Raw genomic sequence first — 22656 nt, forward strand, 5'->3', positions numbered from 1 at the left:
ATGTTTTATGCCCACTTTGTACTCAGCAAACGTGGGCCGCTGGCCAAAATCTGGCTGGCGGCCCACTGGGACAAGAAGCTGACCAAGGCACATGTGTTTGAGTGCAATCTGGAGAGCAGCGTGGAGAGCATCATCTCACCCAAGGTAGTTTCTCAGCATCTCCACTTTCTCAGCCACAGTTTTTGGTCTGTTTCTGTATTGTTGCGACCTAATCTGCGTTTAAAGCTCAAAATCTGATAAAAAGTTCCAAAACTGATTATAAAATGGGTTTTAAATGTTAACCGCTGTAAGTCACATCTAACAATATGTCTTATCAGATGTATCGTATGCAAATTTGAAGGAATCAGGCTTTTAGTATATAGATAGCAGATATCTTGTTGAGTTGTCTTTTTAAAGGTGCAGTCTGGAGGATTGAAATGGAATATAATATTCATAATTATGTTTTCGCTAGGGTATAATCACCTGAACCTGAGAATCGTTGTGTTTTTGTTAGCTTAGAATGAGTCCACCATGTTGCTCCGCCATGTTTCTACAGTAGCCCAGAACTGACAAATAGGGCCTTTCGTGTTTTAAAGTAGCAGCGGCAACTTAAAGTTGGTGGAAAAAGAAGAAAGAAGAGGAATACCATCTTCTGTTATGACAAATGAGAGTGCGGTCAGTTATCCTGATTATTTTTACCATTAAAAAACTAAGGGAGTGAATCTCTTACGTGCCTGTAACGTGAGGGGTGAGCCGAGGAGGATTCAGTTGGATGCCATCCTCAGCTTCCCCGCTAGATGCCAGTAAATCCGACACACAAGTTTCATGCCATTCTGAATGTAATATTTTCAGCTTTGTGCCGCTAGTCAGATTTAAGTCACCAATTTTACACATGATTTGGGTCCTTTGTACCATGTGATGGCCATTTGTTATTAGTTTTGACATTGTGTGTCCGACTGATTAAATATTCTGTAGATAAATGAATTTAAATAGCCCTTAGTTACAGCCTCAGTGTCCTTATCAGAGTCTTTACAGTTGTTGTTAGATGATGCTGAGACACCAGTGATTAGAGCAGATTGAACATTTTATTAGTTGTTGTATACAGATGTGGCATTTCATGACTATGTAATAGGAGTGGCAGTTCGGAGTATTGGCACAATGTTTCTATATAAAGCTGCAGATTTATTCCACACTATCATATCTGATCATTGCTGCGCGTACTCTTACAGGTGAAAATGGCTTTACGAACATCAGGGCATCTGCTGCTGGGGGTGGTGAGGATCTACCACAGGAAGGCCAAGTACCTGCTGGCAGACTGTAACGAGGCCTTTATCAAGATCAAGATGGCGTTTAGACCAGGTCGGGGATAAGATATAACTTATACTCATAGACAAACACAGGCACATATGCCAGAATTATACACACCAATGTGTATTCTTATACTGTACATACACATTTACAAAATAACCACACATATTGATTCCTTCATTTTCACCTTATATACGCAAAAATATTCCAAATGTATTCAGATATTTAGTTGAAATGTATTGTTAAATTGTTTTTTTGTACTTTTCCAACGATCTTTGGGCTCTTTCTCAAAAACTGCTTGTATTTACACCATCGTTCAGAAGTTCTGCTTTATTGTTTTTCTTTGTTCCTTCAATAATAACATAGATGAAAACCAGTATAATTCAGACACCAAGCGGAGTATTTATATTTGAACTTGCCACTTGAAATGCGTCACATGCTGTAGCTCTGTTCCTACTTTGTGGTGTTTCAGGTGTGGTGGATCTTCCAGAGGAGAACAGAGAAGCAGCGTACAACGCGATCACGCTGCCTGAGGAGTTCCATGATTTTGACCAGCCACTTCCAGACCTAGAGTGAGTCCACTGTCGGTCTACCTCCTCCGTGACTGCATCAGCACCCTTTAATGACAAGCTAACAAAAATAATAACAATAAATGAATAAATAAGAAGTGCTGTAAATACAGGATAGATAATGAATTGACTGTGGTGTGTGTTGTACAGTGATATTGACGTTGCTCAGCAGTTCAACTTGAACCAGAGCAGAGTGGAGGAGATCACCATGAGAGAGGAGGTGGGCAACCTCAACCTGCTGCAGGACAACGACTTCGGTAGGCATCTTGTACTTTTGTTCGTCAGCTGACGGTGTAACTTCCTCCCCTCGCCCACCTTCCACACTGCATACTGTGAAGTCACACGTTTCTGTCGTGCAGCTGACTTTGGTATGGACGACCGGGAGATGATGCGGGAGGAGAGTGCGTTCGAGGTGGACATCATGGGAGCGTCAGCCTCCAACCTGCTGCTGGAGGCTGAGGGTGTAACTAACCAGATGGCTGACAAGTCCAACCATCTGGAGTACGATGATCAGTACAAGGACGACTTCGGAGACAACCCTATGGAGAGCAACGAGGGAGGCATGCTGGGTAGGATCCTGTCAGTATTATAGGCATGACATCATTGTGCCCACAGTTTTTCATCTGATTTTATAAACTCAAGCTTGTCATGGCTAACTTTTATCAGAAAGTGAGAGCAGGTTTCTGTGTTTTTTTTGTCCAGGGATTGCCAATAGAAATGATAAGTAATATTTCTTTAGTGAACCTTTCTTGTGTTCATATTTAGTTTTTTGAATGCTGTGAATGATGCTGATAGAGTGTAGCCCACAATAATTGAATGTAATAACTGAAGGACCTTATCTCTCTGTGTAGTGGACAAGCTGCTGAGTAACGAGGACGGAGACGGCATCTTTGACGACCCTCCTGCCATCGCCGAGAGTGTGATGATGCCTCAGGACCACGGAGACGACGACGACGACTTTGATGCTCTCTCAGGTCAGGACAAATGTAATTTATGCTGTGTTGGAAATAACTTTGATCATAAACAGTTGAAACTTACTCCCCTACATACTTGTTTCATGAAATGTGTGATGTGATTGTTTGCTGTTTAGCGGGAGCCCCAGATAGTCCAGACTCAGGCCCAACAGAGCCCCTACCAGCCATGGCAGACCAGACAGAACAGACCACCCTGGTTCACAACGAGGAGGAAACCTTCGCTCTGGAGCCTATTGACATCACAGGTAACGCAGCTGGTTTTGTTCAGCATTCCTCGATCCCTGAAATATCCATTCTCGGACTGACACTTCAGTCTGAATTCAGCACATACAGTTCCAGTACATTCTGAATGGCGTTACTTGCTGTCCCATGACAAAATACCATATCAGATAACACACAAAAACCTAACGTGAACATGCAATGAATCTGGTAATTAGCCTGCATTTAAAAGTCTGTGAAAATTGTTGAACTCATTCTGAGTGAAGCGTACAATCACAGAAGTGATTTATTTTCCACACAGGAATAGTGTGTTGATACAGAAATATCAGAATTAATTGGGTTTACCAAGCTCATTGATCTCCGTCTCTTTATGGCCTGTGCAGTGAAGGAGACCAAAGCAAAGCGTAAGAGGAAGCTGATCGTGGACAGTGTGAAGGAGTTGGACAGTAAAACCATCCGTGCACAGCTCTCTGATTACTCTGACATCGTCACCACCCTGGACCTGGCGCCTCCCACCAAGAAGCTGATGATGTGGAAGGAGACCGGAGGAGTGGAGAAGCTTTTCTCTCTCCCCGCTCAGCCTCTCTGGAACGCTAGGCTGCTGAAGGTAACTTATTTATTATGTGCTTTTTGACAATATATTTATTAGCTTTTACAGAAAGTAGAAGAAGATGGATACGTTATGAAATTAGGAGAGAAAATAAAAGTACAAGGACTAAACAATGAAACAAACAAACCAGAAACACACAGCTCAGACTCACACACACAACACCAGAGCTTACAGAAATAAAAGGAAAACTCCCTTCAGCATGATGGCAGACACACCGGGCTCTACACAGTTCAGATGGGACTCCCACAACAGAAAGAATAAACAGTAAGAATACAGTACAATTTCTTATTGTTTTTTGATTGATCCTCAGAGTTATTCAGGGATAATTGTACAACGCAGCGCTGTGATAAGAATTAAACTGCTGTATCTTTATGTTCTCTCTATCAGCCTCCTCCCTTTCTCTCCTTTTGTCTCTCCAGATGTTCACACGGTGTCTGACACCTCTGGTGCCAGACGAGCTTAGGAAGAGGAGGAAAGGCGGGGAGGCGGACAGTCTTGATGAGTTCCTCAAGGACCTGGAGAACCCGGAGGTGCCCCGAGAGGAAACAACAGGACACCAGCAGAGAGACATCATGGGTAAGAAATGGGTGTTGATTTATTTTGCGCATGTTCTCATGCACAGCAAAAGAAACATCTTGTCCATGTGAGTTTTTCTAACACGTACAGTGCATCTGTTTCCCCTCCAGACCAGACCATCATGGAGGAGGCCAGCGTTCTGCAGACATCAGCTGTGGAGGGCAGCAGGACGACGCTGGACGAGTCTGTCATGCCCCCTCCGTCCTCCCAACGAGGCCTCAAACGCAAAGCCCAGGACACAGAGCCAGCCCTGCCTGTGAGCACAGATGCCCCCCTTTGCAGCACTGACTAAACATAGTGAAGGAGACGTACAGTCGCCACCTATTGTTACACCAATGAGGCTTTTCCATAACTGATATCTCGTCAGATTTGATGTCAGGAACTTTACTTTATTTACTCTGTGTGCATTTTTTAATACTCTGTGTCATCTAAAGCTCAGTTCAGACCAAAGATTTACGATGAGACAAAACCAGTTTAGGTCGTTGCAGAGAAGTTGACTCAAGCCAGTGGCTGGTGTTAGACTGTAAGGAGCCAATCAGCTCGTAGCGAAGTCAGCTGGTCAAGTCAGCAAACTGTCCGCTGGTCCAAATGGCTGAGTTTTGGATGGAGGACAGAGAAAATCACCTCATCAATATATTTGATGAACAGTAGCGTCAATATGACATAAACCTTAAAATTTACTCAAATAAGATCAACAAACTGCCCTTTTTCACACTGCACGATAATGAACAGCTCCAAACTCTTAACCCTCTTATTTTTTATGTTTTCACCATTTCATCGATACTAGAAAGGCAACTGCAGCAAGTAACTCAGTATCACTACCCTCATTCATATCTTAAGATGCTAGAAATTATATCCAGCTACAAAAAAGCCTGAAAAGTATAAAGAGTCGTTGCTATGGAGACGATAAATCTGCCAGATTCAGACCGGTGCGTTCAAAGTAGTTGCAAGTTTCATCTTGTTGCAAATCTTTAGGCTTTACTCTGTTGTTTCTGTAGATGGGAGCTTTGGACCAGCAGCAACAGCCACAGCAGCCACAGGGGTCCAGAGCCTCTAATGTGTCCCAGCAGCTGGAGCCGTCCACTGTGGATCTTCCCCCTGAGGAAACCACTAACATCAGCCAGCTGATAGAGCTGGACCTGCTTGGGGACAAGGACAAGAAGAAGGATGACGACTCCGATGAAGAGGTGAGACAGAGACCCACAAAAACTTGTGATTATATTTGATGTTCTTTTATAGTTTTTCACACCCTTTTTTTGTTTATTTATTAGTTCACAGTAGGTAGCCCTCATTAGTGTTTGTAACTGTGTGTCTGTTTTCAGGAGGAGGAGGCACAGGGAGGAGACCAGGACCAGGAGGAGAGGAGGTGGAACAAAAGAACCCAGCAGATGCTCCATGGCCTGCAGGTATGTACAGAACACCTGGATTTTACTGGAAAAACCAGAAGAATAGGACGACGTCTTGATCTTATTACTTGTATTACTGATGAAGGTCTGATAGACCGAAAGCTTAGCTATTAAAGTGGTTTACTGCATAGATTGAAGTGTGCAGAAACCTTTTTCATCATTCTGTATGAAGACATGTAAAAGGCCCGGCCCTTCCCTTCCTCACTAACTCACTCTCTCTCTTGCTGTCACAGAGGGTGATGGCCAAAACAGGCGCCCAGTCGGTCAGCCTCCTGGATCTGTGCAAGAACAACAACAAGAAGCAGGCAGCAGCCAAGTTCTACAGTTTCCTGGTCCTGAAGAAGCAGCAGGCGGTGGAGCTGGTCCAGGAGGAGCCGTACAGCGACATCATAGCTACGCCCGGACCCCGCTTCCACATCATCTAGAAAACACAACCTCACAGTCCGAAGAGGAAAAAAACAACTCTCTGCAACACAGCACTCTGGTCTGTTAATTTAAAAAAAGCCTTATTTATTTATTTATTATTTGAGTTTGTTGACCTTGTTTTTGTATGATGTGGAGTTTTAATGTCTGTCTGCGATATTTTAATGTGAAGCAGTGGTGGGAGGAAAGAGGTCTGAATAACATGGTTGGATTATTACATTTCGGTGTTGTATGAGGTTTCTATGCATAGTTAGTGTATTAATTACAGTAGATTGCGGTGAGCCCATCCCCAGTTTAGTTCATTGATGGCAGTGGCATCGATTAGCATCTGTGCCAGGACTCCTGCCCACTACTCCAAACTGGGGGCGTGCTGACGACAATCTACTGTAGATAAAAGACTGACTATGGATTAAGTACCTCGTACAAGCCCACTTCAAATAATCTGAACTATCCCTTTAAGAGTAGGTACTGCTAACGACAGACACGTTTCCTACTTATTTATTTATGATAATTTATTTATTTATTTTGAGGCTCGCTTTAGTGCCAAGTTAGTATAAAGTAAGTTAGATTAAGTGAGCGCTGTGTGTTCGCTCTGTGTGGAGCTGCCGTCAAGCAGCTGTCGGTAACCTTGACAAGCACTTCTTCCCTCGAGAAGCCGTAGTGTTGCGTTAGCATGGCCCCAAAGTTCAAAGCAGTCTATTATAAGATATGCTTATAGCGGAAGACAAACCACCAAGTTACTGAGAGACTCAATCTGTCCCACTACTGCGGGAAAACGTTCTCATCCGAGGGTCTTTGTGTACACTGACGTTAGCCAAAAGGAGCATGCACTGTATCCAGTCTGTGCCACAGTACGTTTAAACAGTTACTACAGTAGTGATTTTCAGACTCAACCAGCAGTTAATCATTTTACGACGGTAGTGTTTCAGCATCACGACCTACAAATCTTTGTTTTTGTAGATGCTTTGCTTGCATCATCAACTGAGTCGGTAAAACCATAGTTGTGTCCCAAATCCAAACTGCATATTAATTCTAAGCAGGAGTTCTGTTATGGAGTGAGCTCACATAGGAAAAGTGACAAAATAGTACGTAGAAAAACGTTACGCTGAAAAACATGCTGCTATTCTCCTACAAGGCGGAGCACAGAGTAAATAGAGGAGAGAGCTGGAAAAAATAAGGTTCATTTTGGTTTCTGGTGAAACGGCTCCAGTAGCACCTCCATTTAAACGCTGCAGTTTGATCAAACACTTATTGTAAATTTGTGTGGAGATTTCTTGTGTATAAAGCTCGTAAAGACTCGTATATTGTACGTCCTGTAAATGGTTATTATGTAGTGAGGAACTGGGACACAGCTTGTAAAAAAAATGTACCAAAGCTTCAGTTTCAACCTATAGATGACGTAAACATCAGTGGTCTGCCGTACTTGCATGCTCTGTCCTGAAATATTTCATTAGAGTGGAATTGCTCCAGAAACCATTTTTAATGCCGTGTTGCTCAGTTATTCTTAAAATGACTTTAATTATGTGGTGAATTAAATTCATCCAGCATCCATTTTATATCTGATAATCGTTTAAATACAACTTGGTGACACAGTGATTTATTGTCTTGATAATTAAGACTTTTCAGTCGTTGTCACGTCCACAATAACAGTAGATACTGTTCAATATTCAATGATTGATGTAATATATAACATGTTTAACATGAATTGTTTTTAATTTATAATCGATTTTAAATCTAAAGAATGACTTGATAACATAGTCAAGTGAAGTCTGAATGGACATATTTGGTATGAATGTTGTCGTTTGGACTCTAAACTCAACGAACAAGAAAACACTACAGGCCAAATTTAGCAGACACCCAAAATCAGCACACATAAAAACAAGCAGATCAATGAGTCATTGTGACCACACTTCCTCCTTGTGCTTCTGCAAAGACCACTGAATGCATCGTTTTTGGTATCCAATTCAACTGTATACCATGCAGTGTCTGAATGCATCTTGAATTTTAAACCATGTGCCTGTAAAAAAAAAGTGTTTTGTTTTTTTTTGTATAAAAGCCAAGACAAATCTTCTCAATCTGAAAAATGTTGTGATGTTTCTGAACAGCTTCAGTCACATGCCTGTAGGTCCCGAGTCCCACAAACTGTTGCTGATTTTTCAAAATAAAACAAATACCATGACCAGTATTTTAAAATGGCATTTTGTGTAATAAGCATTGATTCTATGCATTAACATTGTTAGAACATGACATTGTTTTAGATTCGGAGGAACTTTTATGAAACCATGTGGCAGAAGTCTCTGTCTCCCTTCCGTAAACTACGTATTTGTAACCGCAGCAGTAGACTTGTTGTCTCCCCCTTCTGTCCTCTGTTTCTTGTGTCGACTCCTTTTCTTCTTCTCACCCTGCTCCGCCGTCTTCTTCGGCGGTGTCGGCACGCCTTTCTTCTTCTTCTTCAGGCAGCTCAGAGGGTTGGGATTGCTCTGTTTCCTCTTCCTCTTCCTCCCCCGCCTCTCTCCATCCCTCTGGGTGATGCCCTGCTCCTCTTTCAGGCTGCGGATGCTCTGCTGCTGGGCCGGGCTCACCAGCTCTCCCAGCTGGACGGCCTGGACGTGGTCCAGGGACGTCTGGCAGGGCTTGTCCAGCACGATGGTGTTGAGGATGATGTAGAGCAGAGGAACGCCGGGGATCTTCTTCAGGCCCGCAGTCACTGTGTGGTCCTGGAGGGCACAAACGCCACATACAGAAGATTTGTGTAAGAGGAAGCCTTATTTACACAGTCAAGATGTCAAATTACATCAATAGTTTTTCCCTAAATCTCTTCATAGACTTAGAAATGATTACATGAAAAATCCTGAGCTGATGTTTTATTGGCTTCCACTGTTTTAGGAGGTCCAGAGGTTTGTTAAGTTAAACTTCCACATGACAACACTCAAAACAAGCAGCGCTCTCTCCGTCCTGAGGGCGAAACAAACCTCGCCATCAGTTACTCAATCATGTTCATAGTCTCTGTGGCAGTGTGCTCCCTCTAGATCAGCTGTTCACAGCCTTTCTGGATGACCCCCCCTTTAAAATGAAGCAGCATCTGCATGCAGCCCCTCACTGAATTATTTTCAAGATTCAAGATCCCTTTATTGTCATTGCCTTGTATACATTTCACACATACATACATACGGTTAATGTTACTGCACCATTGGTTTTGGCCTTGGTGCCCTACCTTCAGACCGCAATACCCATATAAATTTGTATTTATCAAAGGCCAAATTGACTTTTCCCTAAAGATGATTAACCCCGGGGCCCAGTGTAGGTGGGATCTCGCTGTATTTATATTACCTGTGTGGCAACAAAGTAGTGGTGTGGGTTGGTCTCCCCCAGCATAGACAGCAGGCACTCTGAGGCAGGGACGGGGCTCTTGAAATGTGGACAATGCCTCACCTGGAACTTCTGCAGGATGATTTTAGCTCCATACAGCTCTTTTCCCAGAGTCTCCAGCTCCTTCAGTGCACAGCTGACAGGAAACACACACAGAGAAAGAAGTAAATAATTAGATAATTAACCTGTACATGTAGTGATATGGGTATGGTGGTCTAAATGTAGGGCACCAAAAGCAATGGTGCAGTAACATTAAGTGATATTACACTGTATGAGGACAAAACAACAACTATGAGTCAGTGTTAAAGAAAGTGAACATTATGAATAAATAAACATTCAGCTGAACATGGAAGACAGTTTGAATTGTGTGGGGAAAAAGTAAAAAACTAAAATACATACAAAATAATAAATAGTATCCACACCGTTTAGATATGAGATACTTAGATTTAACCTGTCCACAGAGGGAGGAAATGTGCTCACTTGGTCGTGCAGAGCTGCACCTCCCCCATCAGGTATTTGGGCATCTGCTCTTTGATCTGAATCTTGTTTTTTAAAGCCGCCTGACAGAAAGTTCCGTCAATGAGGATCTGAAAAGGCTCCCTGAAGCTAAAGTTGTATTTGTAGAAGCTGATGGTTTTCTTGGCTTGTTTCTGTCGCTTTATCTTCATGGTGGCTGCTGCTGGTTTTAAAAAAAGAAAGCACGTATAATGACCAGCAGTGGCGCGCGCTCAGGTGTCCGTTAAAGTTGAGTCGATGATACTTCCGGTTTGATCAGGTGAGTCGTCTTTCATACAAACTGATATTAAATGATCATTTAACAGATTATTTCAGCATGGGTTTTTCCAGTGTACACAACACGCTTGCGGTACCTTCTTCTCATGAGTCCGGGCGGAAACAACGTGTATGACGAAAGGTTCCGGGTGTTTATTATGGAAGCACACTTCCGCTAATGTGAGTTTAAAAAAAGATCCTGCAAGTTATGAGAATGAGAAACTTTCTAATAATGACTTAATAATAGTTAATGACTATAATAAATCACAAATTTCTGATGATAATTCGTTATTTCGTGAAAGTTGGCTAGAACTGTTAAATAAATATAGTGTATAGTGTAGGAGTAATAAAAACAACATTTTCCTCCAGAGTGTAGTGGAGTACAAAGTAGTATTATGGAGCTACTCGAGTAAAATACACGTACCTCAAAATTGTACTGAAGTTCAGTTCTGGATTAAATATAAGTAATAACTTCTAACTAGGTGGGTGGATATTTATTTCCTGTGTTTTGATCATCAGTGCAGGTGGCTTAAGATGGGAGCTCTGTGGGGGGCAGTTGTTACTGCCTAGTTGTTAAATCCATTAGAGGTACGGACAATTATATGTGGACTGTATGTTTTGATGAATAAAAAATAGCACCAGTGTATATATTCATATAACTTTAACTCTAAAACTTAAAAAAAAAACACAAGAGGGTTAACACAGTTGGACATTGGACTAACCATAACAAGACTATTTTCCATATTTTGTAGATGTGTTTTCATTATTGTTGTTGTTGGACTGTATATTTCTTATTATGAGAATGAGAAATAGCATCAATCAATTCATTCTTATAACCAAAATTTTATTTTTTATTTTGAGTATTATTATTTATTTATTATTTACTTTCCATGTTTTGTAGATGCGTTTATTGTTGTTATTATTATCATCATTATTATTGACTGTATGTTTTGATATGATGTTGTTTGGGGGCGGTGTTCATGTGCTCCCCGCCCCTCGGCTCTGGTTTCCCCGGAAGCGGAAGTCCTGGTCCAGGTGGAGCTCCAGCAGCAGCCTCGGTCTGGGCTCTGGTCCTCTGCTCCGGAGGTCCGCTTGTCGTCGCTCTGACTCACCGCTAACGTTAGCTCGGGTCGAGCCAGTGTGGGTTGGGTCGGTGCGTTACCTTCCTCGCTTGTACAACAAATATCATGGCGGCCGCGGATCCCCGGTCCTCGAGTGACGGCGGGCCGGCCAGCAGAGCAGGATTCCCGGCCGGGGAGAGCAGCAACGACCGCGACGGGCCGGGCGGCAGCGGTAGCGGTAGCGGCAGCGGGGAGGGCGAACGGGAGCGGGACCGGGCCACCTTCGAGTGCAACATTTGTTTGGACACTGCCAGGGACGCTGTCATCAGTATGTGCGGCCACTTGTTCTGGTACGAGGCGAGGCGGGGACGGGAGGTGGCGGGTGTGGTGGGGGGGTAGTTTTTGTGTGTGGAGGTGGTTGTTGTTGTTGGTGTTCAGCCCACCGGACCGGAGCGTAGTTTTGCCGTGTGTGCGGCCTCCTTTTACCGTCAGTGTGAGTGATTTCACGGCCGAATGGGTGGACTGTCGGAGCTGACTGGATGGCTCTCTGTGTGTGATAGAAGAAGGTGTTTGCTTGCTGTTGGTGCTGCAGATCTACATGAAGCAGGAGCTGTGTTTTTACTGTGTGAAGTGGTCCTGGAGTCTCATCTCCATGTCTGCTGCAGCGCATGTGACCTGCTCCTGATCTTGTGATGAATTAAGTGGTGCAGGCTGATCCTTTCATGAGGTTTCATGCAGGTCAGAGGTCACGGCTGCAGCCCTCTGGGATCTCACACCCTCTGTGACACATTAACTTTTGGCTGCTTCAGGTTATAGCAGCAGCTCCAAACACGCCACTGTCAGGTCTGCAGAAGACCTATTAGAAGGATTTGATCTGTTTGTCACCAAAAACGCCAAATATTCTGCCGTTCCAGCTCCGCAAATGTGAGGATTTACAGCTTTACTCTGTCATAACTCATTGTAGAATCTAAATCTGTCTATTTCTGACATTGTAATCACCAAAAAAATCCATATGAGTGAGAATAATACAGCATCCAGACAAGGTCTTATACGTTTGTAATATACTTTATTTTAATGTTCTCAAGATTTGGAAAAGGCTTGAATTCGAATATGTGTCTTGAAGTCTGCTGTTTTATCGTTCTTGTAAACCCTTGCAAGCATCAGATAATCTTTATCGAGGCACGGACACAGAGTTGATATGGACAGCAGGTAAACACAGTGACTAATACATTGGTTGCTGTGGGTGTCACGGTGGTCTGTAAACTTTATTTTTCACAGCAGCAGGTAGAGAAATTCAGATGTGCTGATAAAGGCTTTGAGAGTTTGGAAATGTTTAGTTGAGTTGAAAATGTTTAAAAAGCTTTATGATAATCAGATTAATCAATAATGAAAGTAAGAGTCCTGCCCCTCCTCTTATCTCGGTTTTAACCAGCACTTGTGCAACGAACGCTCAACCTTCAGACCGCTTTGTGTTGAAAATGTACACACACGCAGGCGGCGCCGTGTGAGGCTCATTCATGAGTTGTGAGTGTTGACTGCCGGCCGCTCGCAGGTCGGGGCTAATGTGAGATTAGAGCCAAGAGTGTAGGATTGGGGTCAAACTTAAGGGCTTTAATTTTCAGCGGTGAAAGAGCTACTACTCACCTGTTGTTGTTGTCGTACGTTTGTAGTTTCAGATGGTAATGACCTGCAAAGGTAAAGGCAGCCAAAACAAAAAAAATGTTGTTTTTTTCTTTTTAAGTGCAGCATTTAGAACAGTAACTGTGCTTGAACTTTACTGTTCTTAAATTCACATTAGCAGCTTTCAGCTTCACATCATGCTTGTTTGGTGGTCAACATGGAACTGAAAGACCGCTGCCAAATTGAACACCTAGTGTGCCCATGTGTTTTGGCCAAAGAAACAGAGGTGGAGTTTAAGGAAGTTTCTTCTTCTGCTGTGTTCAAGTGAAGCTTGCAAACAGTGATTCCAGATATCATTACCTCCTTTCCAGTGGTCACATTTGTACCTTCTGTGGCAAACACACAGTCACACACACACTCTGACCTAAACCAGGGGGGCAGATCCAGATTAAAGCGTCTTTTTATTCCTACTATTTTAACATCTTAATGAAGCGACAACCGACAGAAATCTGCCTGACGAGAAGAGGAAGGCAATTTAAATAGAGCTGGATGGTTGATTGTATTGTTAATGAGTTACTGTGACGACTTTCTCTCACATCTACAAGGAGAAAGTTTCATTTTTCAAACAACACAAGCAACATTTCTTTACTGAGCATGCAGAGCAGTATGTCAGGCATGAAGGAAAAGAGGTGTTGCAATTTATGGTTAAAAAACAGGAATCTTAATATTGTTTAATAGTGTTTTGCTGCTGATTGATTGAATATTTAGGTGTTGCTCTGTAGAAACAGATGCACGTGCAGTTGCTACACAAACGTGCACCGAAGCTCCTGTGTGATGAGCTGATGTAACTTGGTTGCTAAGTTACCGTGTCCCCTTCCTCTCTTTGATCTTCTGTGTAAAATGATGAAACAGCAATGATGAAACCGTCAGCAAGGATGAAAGGTGTTGACATCAGATCACCTGCCGTAACTTCACAACTTCATTGCATATGATTAGTCTTATTTCTCTTAGACACGTTTAGATAAATGGGTGTTTAAGTCGTTGTAATGTGGCGTTTCTTCATTGCTTCAGCTGCAGGAAAAACAGCTGCACTCTTGCCAAAATTCGTGTTTTGTGTTGAAACATGACCGAAAAACCTTTCAGGCGACAGGTAACAGATTCCTCCGCAGCAGACTGGTCCCAGATTTTAGGAGGCATCAAGCGTTAATGGAGAAAACGGCCCTGCTAGCAGACTGTGTGGAGTGTAGATTAGAGCGAAAGAGACATTAATGTCACTCTAATACATTGAGGTTAATGAGCGTGGGACGTCTTTGCAGAGAGCATACTTGAGCCGTCTCGTCTCGGTCGCTCAGGCTGCAGCGTGAGGTGGGTTTTCTCACCCGTGTTAGAAATGCTCGTTTTCCCTGAGCAACATTTTAAAACCTTAAAATACTCAGTTTACTGTCACAGAAGACAAAAAAAAACAGTAAACCCTCACAGTTGAGAAGCTGGAACTAAAGCCTTTGTTTTTTATTTATCTTTTTGTGCTTAAAAAAACAACTTGAACTGTAAATCAATCATCAAAACTCTTGCTGATATTTGCTGATTATGTTCCCTCATCTGAAGACCCAGAATTGAATGTTGGCACCAAAATGAGCCCCATAAAATGACAGATAACTGCTGAATGCAATATTTAATAAAACCACTGTAGGCAGTAAATGTATTAGTCAGACGAATGGTTTATGGAGGCAGTAAACACTGTTAAGGCCTCAATGATCCTTAACCTTAACATTGAGTTAATAATATCAGGCAGAACAACACAAAGTGCTTAAACACAGAGAAAATCTACACGTTAGGCTGTCTGACATTTGTAGAAGAGATCATACTGATGTAATGTCATGTTCATCAAATTCAAGTTTGTAAGTATTTTTAAACCAGGGCTCCATTTTTTCATCATTTGGGTTTAAAATGTCTGGCAGGTACAAAATCTTTTGGAGTTGTGAGCGTTTGCTGCCGTTCTTTGTAACAACTGACAGTTGTTACAAATTTTGGTTTCGGACTCCTGGTCGAATGAAGAAAGAAATGTGAACTGAACGCACCACCTTGGGCTTATTGTAATCACAAAAGGCACTTTTCACTCTTTTTTCATATTAAATTTGGCACTTTGAGAGGCAGAAGCTGGACGTTTGAACCGTGCACTGCCTGAAGCCAATCATTTGGTCTCCTGTGCTCACTTGTTTCCTAGTTTTGATGCTCTGAGTGGCAGCAGGTGTTAAAACGGAGTGCGGCTGGTGGCAGGCACGTCCTGTGAGCTCAGTTTATTGATTTATTGTGACTGCAAAGGTGCACGGAGCAGGAAAATAGTCTTTACAGTCTCAAGTCACCATACAGTTGTTTTTTATGCTGCTGATGGTGATGGAGGCTAAAACCAAGTGTTGTGATCTGATTTAGGCAGAGCTGAAATAATCAATTAGTCGATGGACGGAGAATTAGTCAGCAACTATTTTGATTACTGATTAATGATATAAGTCCTTTGAAGTCCTCACTATGAGGATTTGCTGCTTTTGTCTGTTTTTATCACTGTGAATTGAATATTTTGGACTGACAACATAAGACCTTTGAAGCCATCACGTTGGGCACTAGGAAGTGTTAACAGCCATTTTAGAGACCAAATGATTCATCGCTAAGAAAAGAAGCGTGTTATATGTGGGCTTGTGTTCTTATTCCAGTTTAATGTTGTGAAAATGAGACCTGGCGTCTGTGTAACGTCCCCAGTGGGGTCACAGTGTGTCCACTCTGCGCTCAGGCATCACTGAACGGTTGTTGAGCCTCTTATTGGAAATTAAGCGCTTATTTTCAGGTCACAAGAGCTCGACTATACATGTGGGCGCACGTTAAATGGGAGCTGAATGGGTTGTTATGTTAACTTAGGCCTTTTGCTTTGTTCTGCTGGCTGTAGCCCACAGGAATGCCATTCTCAGCAGCAATCTGATAGCTGGTATTACACCGATACTGTACAGACTGAGGCCGGCGCTGAACCCTGAACCGTGTGTGCGCAACAGCCTGCAGAACCAACACGGGGTCATGTTCTGCTTTACGGGTTGTTTGGTTCAGCTGGTTATTTTGTTCGTGTTCATGTCGCCACCTGAAGCAACGCGGGTTACAGTGTGTTTTTGATTGTGAAGCACTGAAAGCGTTGAAAAACAAGTCCGGCTTGTTTGTCTGCTGTTCAAGTTTATCTCACCGGGAATCTCTGACAGACACGTAAATAGAGATTAAGACCACAGTGTCTGTACAGAAGAGACGCCTTGGAAAAGAACCGTTTAATACACTCTGCATGTATGTGTTGTATCCACATATACTTTAAATGATCTTCTCAGTCAAAAAAAAAAATGCCTGCATAACATGAACGTGTTATCTGAGCTTATTATAAAGAGCTCCGCTCACCTCATAGAAACTAAAATTAGACACTTTAATTATCCATAGTGGCTGAACTGTTGTATCTGCAGTGTGCTTTAATTAACTGAGGTCTTAGGGCAAAACTAAGCTCAGAAAACATTTTATATTTAATTTATAGGCTAATGCACTAAAGACTTCATGCAGGATTAAGTTATAGAGAGCTTTCATACTTGCAGACTACTTTGGTAAAATTAAAAACCACAAGAAAAACACTAAATAAATTCCGTCAAGGATGAAAACCCACCCGAATCCCGTCCACCTGACTTTGATTTGTCACATACCGTCCTGAAGTTTACTTGAAATCATCCAAGCAAAAATGTCGCCTTTAAATGCTGTAGTTTTGAACTGAGCAAACAAGCAATTAATCAAATTAATCAGATCAGATGACACAACAAGGAAACAATCAGTAGTCGTCTCCTTAGTTGGGATTCACATCGTCATCGTCTCACATGTCGTAGTGAACACACGCTGAAGGTGTTCAGCAGGTAGTTTAATCTGTCTGAGAGCAGCCATCACTGCTGAAGCTACTGTTTCTCTGTTCAGTACTGGAGGAGACAGAGAGTACATGTGCCTCGCAGCTGATCACACCAACACTAGTTTCTTCCTCGGATCGCCTCATTATTGGTGGAAATGAAAACATTTCTTTGCATAGTTTTGTTTTGTTGGCAGCGTCGAGCTGCAGCCGAAGAGTCGGAAACATTCTCCATCTCCTGAAAAAGCCTCTGTGTTTGGCAGTAACTGATTGTGGCGTTTCCCCAAAAACTTGCATCCTGCACTCCCACAATGCAAAGCAGCAGGTCGACCTGGCCAGCAGACGCACGGGCAAGACTGCTAACTGCTGACAGCAGATGGAGCCAATTAATACAAACGATGGGGTGCAGGGATGAGTTTAATTAGCCTCCTTTTTAGGAACAGGTGGCTCTAGCCAGGTGGGCTTCCATAGGTGGGGGTTTCACAGGTAACAAAGAAAAATCTGACTCAGAGTTATATCTATATTATGAATATACTGTGCGTTCATATGTCACTGAAGCAGGCAGCTGACATGTTTCAAGACAAAGGAACTTTTGTGAGAATGCAAATTAATCTCTTTGTTTCTGTGTCTCTACAGCTGGCCCTGTCTCCACCAAGTGAGTATTTTTCATCGGTCATCTCTCCTCTGCTGTCTAATACTCATTAAAGGCCCTGCATGGACACACTGCTGTTTTCAGTCTGCTGCTGATTAGACCAAAGTCATATTCAGAAGTAATAACAGAATACATTTAAATACGTTTTTGTTGAAATGTAATCTCAGACTATACTCTCAACGACTATACCTTTCCTTTGAGAGGAAATATGGTTAATTTATTTCATTTTATTTCTGTTAAACACATTTACCTGGATTTTTATTACCGATATTATCACGTCTCTCTCTCCCCCCATGTGTAGCAGTAGCTACCTGTATAGTCACCCTGTCTGGAAATGAGCATTGAAACTTAGACAGTGTACAAATCTGTAGCTGTTTTGATTATCAATGACTTTTTTTTGGGTGATTTTCCAAACAGAAATGCTAAACGTGTTATTTCCAGATTCTCAAATGTTTTCTGTGTTATAGAAATGTAAATCTGTGGGGTTTTGGTCAAACAACATTTCAAGACTTTCAGCTTTGGGAATTGTGATACAAGTTTTGGCATCGTTTAGTCACTAAATGCACATTAAATAATGCTTTTATTATTTCCAGACTTTTAATAAATTAGGATTCATTAACATGGAGTGGATTAACCAGTCAGTCATTTGGATCAGTTTCATACGCCAAAACTTACTTGTTATTTAAGTCATTTATTCAGACGTTGTCCCATCAGCCTGTTTCATACAACAACACCACGCGTAACAGGACACTCAAACTGGGTCCGAACGCTCCTCAGAGGAGGTCTTTAATGTGCCTCTAGCACTCAGCAAGTTCACCTAATCAGCATCAGGTTGTGAGTAACTACACCTGTCAGTTGATTTAGTGCAGCTTAAACATGCTAATGCACTTAATGCCTCTGTTTACTGCAGCCTCACCAGAGCTGCACGCCGCTCTCAGTACAGCAGCATAAGCACTACACAGATTCATTTAGGGATTAAATAGTATTGCAACCACTTGCGTTAAATAACTTACTGTTAATCTCTTAGAGTTTTTGTTGTGAATGTGTTTCTGGGCCTTTAGGAGATCCTCCACATGCTTCAGGTCAACATTAGCAAGGTTCAGTCGTCAGTTTTACACCAAGCGACCTGGTTTTGTTCCCAGCATTCAGGCGGTTTGCTGCAGGATCACAGCACAAAGGGGTTTTCTGCTCATTATTTGAAACACTTTCCTCCTCTCAGTGGTTGGAGACGCGGCCCAGCAGGCAGCAGTGTCCCGTCTGTAAAGCGGGCATCAGCAGGGAGAAAGTGATCCCGCTGTACGGCAGAGGGAGCTCCAGCCAAGAGGACCCCAGGTACCCCGAGAGTTTGCACCGGTGTGTGTGTGTGAGTTTTATGTGATGATAGCCTCACGATCGCTTTGTGATTGTTTCTGTGGCTGCTCAGGTTGAAAACTCCACCTCGGCCTCAGGGACAGAGAACAGAGCCAGAGAGTAGAGGCGGGGTGAGTGAATCAAGCCGCTTCTCACAACTTGTGACTGTCATATTCTCTTCTGCACTGCACTTGAACTTCATCTCTGTTTTTCCATCTGTGCACAGATGTTCCAGGGTTTCGGCGACACCGGCTTTCACATGTCTTTTGGCATCGGTGCTTTCCCGTTCGGCTTCTTCACCACAGTCTTCAACACCAACGATCCTTTTCACAGAGCAGGTAAACGCACAAAAGTTCTAATAATACTTATAATATTCCAGTATATGTTAGGCTAACATGATACAAATCATCAAACAACTGTGTGTTTAGATGCAAACTAACTGGCCCCCACCCCACTTGATTTTGACGTCCAGATTCATGCAAATAGCTAACTTGTCATGAATCTCACTGAATTTCACATTGACAAAATATTCCACTTTTTGCCGTTTATCTGAAACGACACTAATCCTATTAAGCCATTTACACGCTGCCTGTTGAAGAAAAATTATTCCACTAATATTCCTGTTTACACACACGCAGACTTGCGTAGATACCAAGTTGGTTTGTTTCTCCCTCTGACCAGAAATGAGGGCTTTTCTCTCGTTCATGCATCCCTACACCAGCCGTGCAGACTGTTGGTTGGTTGTTTTTGTTTACAACATTCAGAGCTGACCGTAAAACGACAAGATGCCACAAGCTGCCAACCCTAACTGAGACACACGATCCAAATGTGCTGGATACATGTCCTAAGAAAGCTCCCAAAACCTGAATTACATCGGCACACCCCACACGTCTTAATCAGAAAATGCTTCATTGGGAATATAAGGCCTAATTTGTTGTTTCCAAATGGGGTTTGCTGTTCTCGTGACCCATTTGAAATGACGACTTTTGGAATAAAAGTGTGCTTGTGAACACAGTCATTGAGAAGCTGTTTATCCTATTTTTCAGGCCGTTGCTGATAGTGGCTGAACAGATAACATAGTCCAAGCTCTCCATTGCTATTTTTACCAACAGTTTAATAGTTTCGCATTAATGTAGAGCTGCAAATAAACCCCCATCATAGCTCCGGTTAAACCGTCTCACAGCTTCCAGCCAACTGGAGCTGTCACGACAGTGGAAAAAATATACTGCATCTGAATTAATAGTCCAGCATTTACTTTGGCGAACACTGCAGAGACCCTGTGATTGGATCATCCTTATTATTAGTGGGTAAAAAGCTCCATCTGATCACGGCTGCTGCTTTCAGGCAACAATTACAGTACAGATGCAAACACGCCACCCCGAGACACTGTAATAACCTTTCCCACCCATCCATCCCCCTGTCAGACCAGTATGCAGGTGATCACCAAGGCAACGGTACCCTCAACAACGGCAATAACAACTGGCAAGACTCCCTCTTCCTGTTTGTGGCCATCTTCTTCTTCTTCTGGCTGCTGAGCGTGTGACGGAGACGGGACGGATGGAGGGATGGATGGATGGATGGATGGACAAGTAGATCGACGACAGGGAGGGAGGAGCGCAAGGGGGAAAAAAAACTCGCACACTTAACTGGAGCCACAGACACACACTCATTTTACATTTCCTAGCAGGTACTAACTTGGGAGAGAAATCTCTCCCCGGCACAGGTAGATTCACCATAGGACACTCAGCCCCACCCTCCTGCTTCGTTGATTTTGTTTATGCAAGAAACACTGGAGAGTAGTGTTATGTGAATCCCAAAATCAGTCACTCAGCCCTCCGTCTCTACACGCACCTGTAGATATACGCACACAGATAAAGTTGGACGCTTACAGTTTAAGGGGCTCACTGTGGGGTTCTGAGACAGTATTAAGTGATCGGGGTGAGCTCCATAAAAGGATCTTTTATTTTTTTTGGTGTCAACCTGCAGAAAATGAGGTGGGTGGAGGATATTTCGGGGCAGTGACTAATTCTGTTTTGGTCTTTTTTTTTTCTTTTTTTTTTCCACGTTCCCTTTGAAGGAGTCACTGGTTTATTCCTTAAACAGACAGAGGGATGGGTATGAGATAGTGTAGGGGTTGCCATAGCAACGTTACTCTACAAGGCCAAAGAGTACCGGATCAGTCACATGACGTCGGGGGTGAAAAATAGTTAGATTTATGTTCCTGTTTACAGTTTCCTCATGAAATAAACAAGTACTCCTAGAATTTGAAACGTACTCTTAAACAGATAAAGATAGAAATAGCACAGACGGACGCATTTTTTATATACATTTGTCTTAAAAAACAAACTGCCATTGCACTGTGAAGTCATTTCTAGACGGAGCTGTCCTAAAGATTGGAGCATGTGCTTGTGTCGAACCACTTGTTGTGTCTTTCCCCCACAAAGCTGTACAAACGGGGATGGGTGTACCGTCTACAAAGGGCCAGTCTGGGAGATTTTCGCTTCAACACGAGCAACTTGAGCGTAGATATTGTTTGCTAATTACAGAACAAAATGTCACCAGATGTTCTAGCTCGTAAAGTAGCTCGATGAGATGCTTCACAACACGTTGTGACAGCAAGTAAGAGTCGATGCAAGTGAGGAGAATCCTTTGAATTAGTTGTAGAGGTGAAAAATCAGTGCAGAAGGAATTTACAGAAATGACAAGCGACAGTTCAGTGAACTTTCTGTCACAGTTGTTTTGTTTGTTTTCCCTGACTGTCTGTGTGTGAGTGAGTGTGTAAACATTATATATATTTGTATATATGAATATTGTAAATGCTGTTTTTACGTGTTTTCTGGGTGGATGACCAGCCACGGAGAGCGAGAGAGGACGCAATGTGTGAGTAGGCCTCAAGATGCTTTTGTAAAGCAAAATCTGGTTCCCGGTTGTCATAAATTCCTTTTACTCAAAACGCTTGCAGCCCAAGTTAATAACCTTTGCCAACCTCTCCCATTAAGTTAAATAAATGTTATGAGTGCAAAAAAGTTTGTCCTTCCTGCTTATGTGATTTGGTATATGAGGATGTGTGTGATTCAGCTCATTTGCTCTCTTGTAGCTGACAGTCTGAGTGCTGTCCTGTTTTAACTGTACAAACTGTTTGAAGCAGAGTGATGTAAAACTGAAGTAACATACATTCGTCTTTAAGTGCGACAACTGTAAAGAAAAAGGTGGTTTTAAAAAAGACCCACATTCGGCCTCATCTGTGGCTTTAACTTTAACTTTTAGCACCCTGTAACAATTTTAAAGTATCTAATTCGATGCAGCAGAACCATGCATTCTTATTCCTGGTCAAAGCGTGGCTCCTACATTACCCACAATGCACCTGACTGCACCACACATTTCACATGTATAGTACTACTCCCAAACACTCATAAAAGAAAGATGTAAAATTGCTGGAGTTCCCCTTTAACTAGGTGAACTAGATGTAACCAATCTGACGTCTGGCACATTCACACCAGGGTCAGAGGTGAAACGCGGCGTCCTCTGTGGGACGGACAACGTGGCTGCTGGGGTTCGTCCTTTCTTGCATACTTGTCTGTTGAAGCTACACTTTGTATTACTGAGGCTCATGTGACACTAAAACGGGATGAGGACATGATTTGCTTTGACAGACTAAACCTGGAGATATTGTGCAGAACCAAATGATAAAAGGAGATTAAAACTTAATTAAAACATTAGACTTCTTCTGTCGTCATTAAATACATTGTGATATTATCAAAGTACCTGATCGATCAACAAAAAGGTAACTGGTAACTATTTTACTGATCATTTTATCTTGCAAAAATGCAGAATTTTTTTGAAGATGTTGCTTGAAGAG

General features: G+C 42.6%; 3 protein-coding genes across 3 annotated transcripts; 2 read left to right on the forward strand and 1 right to left on the reverse strand.

The window, feature by feature from the left end:
• On the forward strand, nt 1–6115 carry LOC139215708 (double-strand-break repair protein rad21 homolog A-like). Its single transcript, XM_070846753.1, has 13 exons — nt 1–144; nt 1209–1338; nt 1760–1859; nt 2007–2113; nt 2216–2425; nt 2708–2830; nt 2947–3075; nt 3433–3656; nt 4079–4235; nt 4346–4491; nt 5234–5422; nt 5558–5641; nt 5875–6115. The coding sequence occupies exons 1-13, from the start codon at nt 1–3 to the stop codon at nt 6064–6066; spliced, it is 1935 nt and encodes a 644-aa protein (XP_070702854.1). The 3' UTR covers nt 6067–6115.
• A 1367-nt stretch (nt 6116–7482) lies between these two features.
• On the reverse strand, nt 7483–10275 carry utp23 (UTP23 small subunit processome component). Its single transcript, XM_070846645.1, has 3 exons — nt 9914–10275; nt 9395–9569; nt 7483–8781 (listed from the first exon to the last, which is right to left on the reverse strand). The coding sequence occupies exons 1-3, from the start codon at nt 10099–10101 to the stop codon at nt 8380–8382; spliced, it is 765 nt and encodes a 254-aa protein (XP_070702746.1). The 5' UTR covers nt 10102–10275; the 3' UTR covers nt 7483–8379.
• A 959-nt stretch (nt 10276–11234) lies between these two features.
• rnf5 (ring finger protein 5) lies at nt 11235–22655 on the forward strand. The gene is made up of 6 exons (XM_070845969.1): nt 11235–11615; nt 17432–17450; nt 18667–18779; nt 18871–18928; nt 19024–19135; nt 20222–22655. The coding sequence occupies exons 1-6, from the start codon at nt 11392–11394 to the stop codon at nt 20338–20340; spliced, it is 645 nt and encodes a 214-aa protein (XP_070702070.1). The 5' UTR covers nt 11235–11391; the 3' UTR covers nt 20341–22655.
• The last annotated feature ends 1 nt before the right edge of the window (nt 22656 follows it).

The sequence above is a fragment of the Pempheris klunzingeri genome, chromosome 16 (genome assembly GCF_042242105.1).
Source record: "Pempheris klunzingeri isolate RE-2024b chromosome 16, fPemKlu1.hap1, whole genome shotgun sequence".
Lineage (NCBI taxonomy): Eukaryota > Metazoa > Chordata > Actinopteri > Acropomatiformes > Pempheridae > Pempheris > Pempheris klunzingeri.